This window comes from Hydractinia symbiolongicarpus, chromosome 4, assembly GCF_029227915.1.
Source record: "Hydractinia symbiolongicarpus strain clone_291-10 chromosome 4, HSymV2.1, whole genome shotgun sequence".
Lineage (NCBI taxonomy): Eukaryota > Metazoa > Cnidaria > Hydrozoa > Anthoathecata > Hydractiniidae > Hydractinia > Hydractinia symbiolongicarpus.
Window position 1 is genome coordinate 1,454,882 of NC_079878.1, and position 11,094 is coordinate 1,465,975.

The 11,094-nt window shown below is 37.1% G+C and overlaps 1 protein-coding gene across 1 annotated transcript; it reads left to right on the forward strand.

Annotated features, from left to right (window-relative positions):
• The first annotated feature begins 5,785 nt into the window (after positions 1-5,785).
• On the forward strand, positions 5,786-9,900 carry LOC130640796 (probable serine/threonine-protein kinase DDB_G0267686). The gene is made up of 2 exons (XM_057447350.1): positions 5,786-6,985; positions 7,181-9,900. The coding sequence occupies exons 1-2, from the start codon at positions 5,915-5,917 to the stop codon at positions 8,348-8,350; spliced, it is 2,241 nt and encodes a 746-aa protein (XP_057303333.1). The 5' UTR covers positions 5,786-5,914; the 3' UTR covers positions 8,351-9,900.
• The last annotated feature ends 1,194 nt before the right edge of the window (positions 9,901-11,094 follow it).

The window sequence follows — 11,094 nt, forward strand, 5'->3', positions numbered from 1 at the left end:
AATGTACGTTAGGATCGATACTACCCCCATTGTAATTAAGCCATCTTTGATCTCATCGTGTTTTTCGGCCTCTATTGCTAGCGTAGTCTGCGTCTCCACCCTGTGCTTCTCATGTTTAGGGATCACGCGGCTCACCTGTGGAGGCTTAATATCAACAATGATGTCAGCCTGCTTCGCGTTAATCTTCGGATTTATACCGATTGAAAAATAATCCTTGCTAATCAAAATTTTGTTTGTGAAATTCACAACATTTCCAATATGAAGGCTTATGTCACTTGGGATCATATAGACGCCATGAGCAACACTAAAATCCACCTTGGACCGCGCATATTTCAGCACATTTTGAAATTCGGCAATTTCCTTACCCTTATCGGTAGGTCTAATTATGACGTCCTCAAATGTCGTCAGGTACAGGCGTTGAGCATCAATTGCGCTGCCTTGGTTTCCAATGATTCCAGATCTTGCATTTGCCTGGCTTTCGAGAATTAGGTAGGCATAGAAGCGCACGCTTTGGGATAACCGTTCAATACCAATACGCGTGAGGCCCTGGGATTTTTCAATAATCCAGCGACTCCACGAGTCCTCGTCAAGATAGCTAGGGCCTGAACCAGGATAATCTTTGCGATGAAGTTGCCAACTACTGAAGATGGTTTCGTTCCTCCACTCCTGCTCACCGCCAGGTACTCCAAACTCGCGAGCCAGTTGCTGGAGTTTTTGTTTGTTGAACGGGTTGTTTAGACGTCGAAATCTAACTGAGCCCGGTAGAGAAATGTCAAGCTCCGATAGAATTTTACGGATTTGGAAATAGGCGTGAAATCGATACACGGCACGAACCATAGGCAACTCGGTGGTAAGATGCTGCATGGAAATACCGCAGGCAGATGTTGCACAGTAGGTAGAAAAATTAAGTTGAGTGGACCAGAGACTGAAGGGGTGGCTGTTCCACTCCTTCACTAGCCCGCTAGTGCCAGAATGGAATTCATAGTCGACAAAGATGTCTGGAAATTTCACCCTGAACGAGGACCCTTAAGCATCAATAACGATGTTCTGCACTGAAAGATCCTTAAGTCTCTCCAAATATCTCCCATGGTTGGGTGCATACTTTGCTTTTGGGTTGTATAAGTAAATGCTCATCTTTTCTTTAAGAATAAACATGAGACAGCTGTATGTCACGGATATAGAGAAGCCTACGATTTTTGACGATTACCTAGGGCAGGACATGAGAATTGCCCTAAAATCGATAAGTATCAGGCCCGTATGGCTGAACCTTTACAGCGAAAATGATTTTATCATTCGTAGGACAGGGCCTGATCAGACAGAAAATAGAATTGAAATTATGAACGGTCTATACAGGATAGAGGATTTGGCAACCATCGTCAATAGCCAGGCAGGGGACAAGATTAAGCTGTTTGTATTAAAAAATGGACTCTGCAGGCTTAGGGTTAGTGACGGGTATACTGTGGTAATCCATCGAAAGCTGCAGGAGCTTATGGGGCTACCCTACGACCCTGCAAAAAAGTACTTTACCAAAGGCGACTATGACAGCTTCTACAAAACTGACATGTACCAAAGATTGAGACTGGTTTGCCCCCAGCTGGATGAAGACGATTGCCTACTCGATGGGAAGAAATCAAAAATTCTTGCTTTGCTTCACACCAAAGAGTTAAACGCATGGGGAGACATGCTTACATGGAATTTTGACACTCCAATCTACCTTCCTTTGAAAGGCTCAACAGACAGACTGGAGTTCATGCTGACGGACGAGTATCATCATGAAAAAAATGTTTCGTTCGTCGGAATTACGATGCATTTACTCATAGAATAAATGGCTGATACAATGAAGCTTTACCCAACTTTGCCGCCAAGTGCGCCTGAGCCTGAAGAAAGTCAGGTATACAGACTCAAGAAGATCGAGGAGGTGGAACAGTACTTGCGTGGTGAGATCAAAGAGCGTGACAAACTCGCCAAAAAGTTCAAGATGCATGGTACGTGGGTTAGATTCACTGATCATGGATTGCTAGCTGTAAGTATTATAACTTCAGGTGTTGGAATTGGTAGTATGCTGTCCGGAATAGGTGTACCACTAGCTGTGGCGATGGGTGGTATCACGATCGCTGTAGGACTAGGGCAGGCAGGTTTACGGAATGCAGGGAAGAGGCTAGACGTTAAGTCAAAGAAGCATGAGGGCATCAGACTCTTAGCAGAGACTAAGTTGAACTCCGTTGTCGACCTCATCTCAAAGGCTGTGGAGAACGGCGTGATTAGTGATTATGAGTTCAGCCTAATCATGCAGGAGAAGCAACGCTACATGTTGCTGAAGGAGCAGATCCGACAACGAACAAGAAAGATCGTAGATTCCATCAATGATCGGGTGCGACAGCAGCTTGTCGCAAAGGGGCGTGAGGAGGCCAAGGAGGAGCTTATGAAAAAACTTCAATCTGCGCAGTATGTCAGCGATACTTAGAGTCTCCACCTGCTTATTCGTAGATCTAGTGTATTATTCAAACACTAGATCACCTACACAATCTCGATCACTTCTCCCGTATCTTGATCTATGAGCAAGTCGCCATCATGTACAACACGTCGCTGTTTTTTAGCGAGATCCCTCAAATATTGTTCAAGATTTTTCTGCCATGCAATTTTAGCACAAGGCTAGCAGTACGGTCCGTCCGTTTGTGTCGACGCATCCTTATACTTGACTTTGCGTATGGCTTCTACAAGGTCTATTCGCTTTAACATAGAGTACCCTTTGAGACCTAAGGCTTTAGCTTCTTGTCGCAGTTTATCCATTTGTTTATATGAACAGCGTCAGGCTACATTCTACATTATACATAACACTTCCACCTTTACTGTTCCACCATCAAAATTAAACGTTGCCATTTATTTTGGGTCTAACCTGCTTTGCCTCATGGACAAAAAAAGTCTCACAAGGGCAGTGGCCACCATTGTTAGTGACGTAGTCTTGGTAGCAATACCAACAAAGCACCTTCTCTCCCACGCGCAGACGTCTTTGACATCTACCACATCAATCGTGGGCATCTAGAGTTCTTTGACAGTCAGCGCAGATTTCTCGCATTTATTTTATGATCCACCAAAAATTATTCAGTTTCTTCTAGTTCTTTAATTCTCTCTACTAGAGCGTTGATTGCAATCTCGCACTCTTCTTCTTTCTCACTTTTCATCACAAGTGCGGTAGAGGTAAGGGCTAGGGCAAATCCCACACCTCCAAAAAGCGTAAAAAACATAAAATTTGCGTACCAATCTAGCGCTGTCTTTTTATCGTTGCTTGACATTTATTATACCAGCAATACGTTTGTTTTTGTCGCTATCCGCAACAATTTTGAGACTTTTTATTTCCCTTTCTATTCAAACAGATTTGCGCGTTTGTTGATGTCAGAAGTTTTGTCGAGTGCCGTCATGATGTCACGTGACTTGTTTACTCATTGAGGCATGATGAAATCTGTGACGTCACAGATTTTTTAGGGGTCTAAAAGCAGCGTTTTTTAATAAGTGTTTGACCGTCGAAGAGTGCAACTGTACTTTAATTCATCCCCTACTCTAGCTCCTGCGCCGTTATCATCAACAAGGCAAATGCCCTGGGAACGAGGTTGGCACCTCATTATAATAATTTTTCACGAGATGTCCATACAGTTATTTGCAGAAATGCTTTTTTCTCATATCAGAGATTATAATTTTAATTTTAGAAAATAGTCATTTTTGACACGTTAAATACAAACTTTTATGTCTTATAATATTTCATTATAGCTGTCAGTAAAAAAGCGTCGATGGGGAAAAACACTAAGTTTCTGCGTTGGTAATTTTTAACTTTCCTCACGAAATTTTTGGAGAGTAGCGTATAGAAATATTCCAACCCGTATTCGAATTTGAAAAAAGAAAGTATTTTTGTTCAATCAGAAGTTGTAGAAATTGCTGATAGAGCAAAAATTTTCAAAAAAGAAAAGATGGCGTTCTGTAACATTTCTACTGTAGAACCTCTGGAAAGCATAATGACTTGAATAAAGACTGAAATGCAATCAATTATTAATGATAAAATTCAATAACCATAACAGACTAACGACTTTTACACAAAAAACATCAAGCTTTGCAACCGTTTCGTCTGTTAGTGTCACACTAATCAGTAAATTAGATTTCGGAAAAAGGAAAAAATGATGCACAATAATTGCTTACCACATTCACACGGAAAGGAATAATATAATTTATTTAATGCAAAAATAAAATGGACAACAATAGACAATAGACACGTTCATTTCTTGTATTTTTAATTTCTTTGTCGTATGGACTTCCGATGGGGGTAATTGAAATCACAGGGTGCCCTAATTGGGGTAGCGTTCGGGAGGCAGTGGTGAAGGTAGCTACTTCTGATATTTAAAGCACATATATTTTGAAAATGTACATTACAAATTCAATTTTACTGTAATATAAGGCTCTTAGCGAATGTCGCATCCAGTTGTTAAAAAGAAACATTTTACGTTACGTTTTGTTTTTCAACGTAGACTAGATACCCCGTGATAATTAATTGTTTCTTGCGAAACTGAGTCGCTTTGTAAAGTCGGTCACTTTGTACGAAGATGGACAATGTTGTATGATTCCTATACGTTTGTTACCACATGCATAATACATAGGTATTAAGGTTTGACTGTACGTGATGTAATGTAGTGAAACTCTCATACAGGTATAGCCTCGCTTCTATGTTATTTAGAAATCTTAAAAATAAGTTTTTCCCCAGCATAAAAGATGCTGGGGAAAAACCCATTACGTTAAAAATAATGGTTAGCTTGTTTCTATGTTATTTTGTCATTTACAAGGACATCATAACCAAAGGATTTGGTATTATAAGAAACTTGCATGAGGAACGCCTTGTTTTCAAGTTATTACCATTTGAAAATAATCGCTAATAGAAACCATTCAGTGTGAATCTTATACGACGGTTTCCAAGTGCAAAATTGGAAGTTGGCAGCATAGTGGAGCATATAATTACCTGATGTGTAGAATAAAATTACCATTAAAAACAATAACTCAATTGAGTTACCCTATGTTTTTAATAAACCCGTTTCCGTTGCCGATATCCCGTTTACTATATGTACTATATGTAACTGTTATTGTTTTTGCCCAATAAAAAGATGGCGAGTTTTTTTTTTGGAATTCAACATTTGAATTATTATCCCACAGAAACTTTTTAATTAAACAATTGACTTTGAGTAATTGCAATTGGTGGTTGAGGTACAGACCTAGAGGGCTCATGCTTGCTAAGGGTTTGTAGCCCATCTCTTCCTCTTTCTAAAACACGGATAAATCTTTAAAAAAAACTTAGTCGTCGAGAGTTATGACGTTCGAACCGTGGGGCAGTTCTTGCCTGATTTCTATCCAGATATTTCGTCTGAGTTTTTAATGTTGAATCATCAAACTTCGGACAGTTGGCAGAATATACTGGTACAAACTTTTTATTTCAAAAAATATATTAATTCTTTGTAAGTTATGTGTATCAATAATGGTGCCTGATCATAATATACTTTATTCGCTTACTTGTTTACATACGCAAAACGTCTGATTTTATTAATTCTTGGGAAACATGTTGAATTAATTAAAAAATCGTCCCATACAAAACATAATGCTTTCATTCATTATTGGTCGATTAAATATTATTCAATAAAACACAAATTACATTACTAAACATAAAAAACAAAATAACTGGACACAAATATCAGTTCACTGAATACAAAATGAACCGATAATAATATAAAAACGATCGATGATGTCACTATCACTTTCTTCATATATAGTTGTTGTTTGCGATAGATAAAAGATTATGCTTTAAGTTTAATACTATAGACAACACTACATCAAGAAATTCAGGAAAGAACGAATATATTGTTTGTAGCAAAAGAGTTTTATAATGCCACGTGGGAGAAGTTATGTTAATAACGCTATGAACAGGAGTTTAGGAAGGGTTGGTATGGCCATGGGAAGTGCACCTGTATCTGCTGGTTCCTCAAGTGGCTACTCCAGTTTTAGTGCCAGAGCCTACGTGGATAATTCTGCAAATAGAAGCCTTGGAAGAGTGGGTATGCCTTTAGGCAGTGCACCTGTGTCAAGATCTTTTGACAGTGGAGGCTCACGTAGACAGAGCAGCTCTTCTCATAGAACATACGTGGATAATGCTCCAAATAGAAACCTTGGAAGAGTGGGCATGCCTTTGGGTAGTGCACCTGTGTCAAGATCTTCCAACAGTGGAAGCTCACATAGACAGATCGGCTCTTCTCACAGAACTTACGTGGATAATGCTCCAAATAGAAACCTTGGAAGAGTGGGCATGCCTTTGGGTAGTGCACCTGTGTCAAGATCTTCCGACAGTGGAGGCTCACATAAACAGAGCAGCTCCTCTCACAGAACTTACGTGGATAATGCTCCAAACAGAAACCTTGGAAGAGTGGGTATGCCTTTAGGTAGTGCACCTGTGTCCTCCGACAGTGGAGGCTCACATAGAAAAAGCAGCTCCAAAACTTATGTGGATAATGCTGCAAATAGAAGTCTGGGAAGAGCTGGTAAGCCCTTGGGTAGTGTACCTGTGTCAAAATCTCAAAATTCATCAAAAAACAGTGCTTCAACGTCCGTGCCACGAACATATGCAGATAACAAAATGAATCAGCTGTTAAATAGAGTAGGGAAGCCACTTGGATCAGTACCAGTTAACTCTTTTCATGCTAAAAAATCTTACGTTGACAATTCTTTAAACAGAAAATTAAACAGGGTTGGTATGCCTGTTGGTAGCAAGCCAGTTTCAAAAACGTCGATGGCTAAAAGCAATGGTGACCCACGTTCTTTGAAAAAAGTCTACGTGGACAATGCTGCTAACAGGAAATTAAATCGTGTGGGACTTCCTCTCGGAACCAAGCCTGTGTCCAGCAAAAAATCTTCTGATAATCAAGACCTAAAAATGGCCTATCATCAGCTAGCCAACAATCCGGTAGGTAAAAAGAATTTTATAAGTTTTTAAGTTTTATAAACAAAATGGTGAAAGGCACGGAAATGAAATCTCCATCATTTTATTTTACTTTTTATCATGCTTTATTAACATACACAAGCAAACACGCAGAACAATTAGAATAAAAAAACCCTATGATTTCCTGTATATTGACGTTAGCAATTTTTTTCTTCACAGCATGAAGATTTTAACGAAAATGATATCCCTTACCGGGATGATATACTTGAACTTTTGGAATTGTGTGCTTCGCGAATGGCAGCATGGGAAAATTTGTGCCAAGACCATGCGCAGGAGGATGTACCATCACTACCTAGCTTAATGGAACGTTTCCAAGGAACCAACATTCACTCAGGACATCCAGTTGAATCTTACCCAGTACACACTACCTCAGAAATTGACCCGCCTTTTCTTACAAATCAATATGTCGCCTCTTACTTTGGCCAACAGCCCATCTATCATATACGTAACGTTGCAACTGAGGAAAGACCATCTTTTACACAGTATAAAGGCACTGTTATTGACTTTAATGAAATAACATTGGAAAACAAAGTTGGACAAGGTGGCTTTGGAGAAGTCTACGCAGGAAAATGGTTGAGCAGAAGGGTAGCCATTAAGATACTGCGTGTTCAAAGAGTAAGCAAAAAACGACAAGCTCAATTTGAAGGTGAGATAAAAATTTTTAATGAGCTGTTTCATAAAAATATCGTTACATTTTATGGGGCATGTATTAAGACGCCTAATCTTTGCATGGTGATGGAGCTTATGCAAGACAGCTTGTTTGATATGCTGCATGTGAAAGAACATCAGTTCGACGAAGCACAAAAATATTTTATCGCGCAAGAAATTGCATGCGGATTATCATATCTCCATTCGCAAAATGTGGCGCATGCAGACATGAAACCTAGCAATGTCTTATTGAACACCTTCCAAGATGATATTGCTTGCGTTAAAATCACTGATTTTGGTTTATCCACGATGAAAAGCGAGAGTGAAACGTCTACAAGTGTTGGCAAACAGGTCGGAAATATTGGCACGCCAAAATATATGGCGCCAGAAATATTACGTGGTGAATTTATTGGTAGAGACGAATTAAAGTTGGTGGATATTTACTCCTTTGGTTTAATTATCTTCGAGCTATTCAGTGAAGAGATACCTTTTGAAGATCTGAATATCAACCAACTTCGAAAGCAAGTAGGAGAAGGAAGGTTTGTACCAGAGGTTGCAGATTTGAAAATAGATAGTGGAATTGTCACTATTATGGAGGAGTGCTGGTTGAGACAGCCAAATAAAAGACCATCTGCTGAGAAGTGCTACAATGTGTTGGCAACAAAAATAAATAAACTTTAACAGACTGTTGGTGTGTTATAAGTTCACAATGGTTTGTTTTTATTTATACTTGTTAAAATTTACCATGAGAAAAATTTTAAACCTTTGTGTACATTTTCATAAGAATTAATTGCTTGAAAGCTAAAGTTTAAATGAGCTTATGTTAACATGTTGGACAAAACTGTTGTAAACATTATCAACTTTATTTGCTTTTCTGGTATTTTTGGAAATTTTCACCTTTTAATATTCCTGCACAATTTTGCAGAGTGTTTTTTTTTCAGAGAATTTTTGAATTATTAGTATATTTTGATAGTTGTTCTATTGCATTCAATATTACTTAAAATTCCAATAAAAGCTATTTTGTTAAAACAAGTACAATTTTGCTTTCGCTAGGTAGGGCTGATATACTTGGGAATCCTTGACGAACTTGGGAATGTACGCTATTAGTGATAGAAACAAAATTTAAATGATGTTAGCTAAATCGTTTTGGGGTTGTCCCAGAATTCGGGTAAATACTTTGTGAGTGAATAATTTAATACTTCTAATAAATGTTTTATGTTTTTGGTAATTAATTTATTAAAAGTTATTTATTTAAAAAGTTATTGTAGAAGTTAATCCAGTGGATACAAATACGAATACAACAGGGAAACTCCCTAGTTTATGTTAAAAATTTTATAAACAGACTTATAATATTTATAGCAACCAGGCTGTAGAAGGTACGTTCTTGGGGGTTGAGTGATAAAATACAGTACATTCGTTAACACGCAAAGGACCGAAAAATTTATTCAAATTATCGCATAGAAGGCAAAAAAAGAATTCAGATATAATTTCTCAAATTTGTCTTTGCTAACGACTAGAATGTGTAAGAATTTGTTACAAATTCTTATAAAGTAATTTTACAACCAATAACGTAAAAAAAGAAAGGGTTTTTTTTTCATTACAGTTTTAAATTATGAGGGACCGAAAAACTGCTCGAATTAGCGAAATGTTCGAATTAGCGGAGTTCGAATTAAGCAGCACAAAATACAAGACTTTATTAAACCAAACTCAATGGACCGGAAAATTAGATTTGAATTAACGAATGTGTACTGTATGGTTTTATCGTGAGACGTTCTTACTTTTTTTTTACATCTTCAGCATAGAATTTTTCTTATTTTGTTTTTGTTGTTGTATATTTTATAAGTATTTTTATTTATAAGTATATAATGTATCCTGTTACGAAGCTTACCAGTAGTTAGAGAAGATGATGTAACGAATTAAAATATTTCTAAATATTTCCAATGAGAAATGAGAAAAATTTCAGCCTTTATATTGATTTTATTCTCATTTTTTAGCCATTTTCACTCATAGAGTTTAAAAAGTGTATTTTAGCTAACAGATATGTTGTTAAAAGCCCTATTAGATGATCAGCTATCCCACCAAGATACCTTTTGACGTTGCATGCTGTAAAAATCCGCACCATAAATTATAGATTTAATTAACCACGAAAGCTTTTACTTTACATATTGTTACGTTGTTTTTTATATCACTTTTATTTAGTTGCATTATTTAAGAAAATTAGCAAGTTCTGAGACGATGTGTTTTTAATGGACTAAATCTGGTTCGATGTTCATTCGATGTTAATATTTTCATTAAATTTAGATCCCGTATTGGTTATAAGTTGTGGCTCATTAAACAAGAACGTGGATCGTCTAGATATATATAAAATAAGCTTTTTGACGTTTAATGCTACAAGTCGCCATCAAGTTGATAACATTCTGGGTCACATTGTAAAGCATAGTAGAAAATTTTAAAGTTAGAGAAACGACGTTGACGTTTCAGAAGTGTTATGTCGTTGATATTAAATAAAATGTTAACACTTTTTATTTTGCTTACTTTCTTTCTTGTTCTATTAAAGGTTCTGGTTGATACCACTTACGCCTTGTTACGCCCTGTTAGCAGTCCCCTATTTTTACACTGGTATCTGTACTAAAATCTCTGGATAGGAAAAGCGAACAGCTTCTGTCACGAAATAATTTGTTTGTTTATTATTATCATCATTACCACAGCAATGAAACAAATTTCTAGTGGAAATAACCTTTTTATCGGAAATCCCATAGTACTTTTATCGTGTTTTTTATTCTACTTTGCTTTTACAGACAAAAGAAGAAGTTTTATTTTTACTCTGGTCAACCTTTGTAATCACTAATTAGACAATCTGGTTTATTTCAGTCACGGTGACGTTAATTAGGGCATATGACCACAAACTTTTTGTAAAAACTCAATCTTGTATCGAAACTTCTTTGTCGTTTTCTCATATGCGCTAACTACATATTAGAAAGCGGAAGCCCTGGGGATGGTTTTGGTAAAAATTTGTACGTATAGAAAGAGTCTACAGTTAATCACAAATATTAAAAAATTGTTTGGTTACTTCTGTAATTTAAATTGGGAAAACACAGAAAAAAAAGTAGTTGGAGGTCGTTAATAAGGGTTTGAATTGCAAAAATATTTAACCTCTCAACTATTATGGGCGCACTTTGAAGACTGTGTCGCCAGCCCTGATTTTTTTAATTTTTACTATTGCGTTGAAAAGATGAGATAAAGATAATGAAAGAAGGTATAGGGGTTGCAAAGCCAGGCTTTTGTTGAGCAGCCAGGATGTCTTAATTAAATGGTCATGGTAACATGTGGGGGATTCAGAAGGGGATATCTCACAAAAAATAAAAACTTTAGCTATCAGCAATGTTTTTTATAATCAGAAGGAACACACGAAACTTTAAAAATAT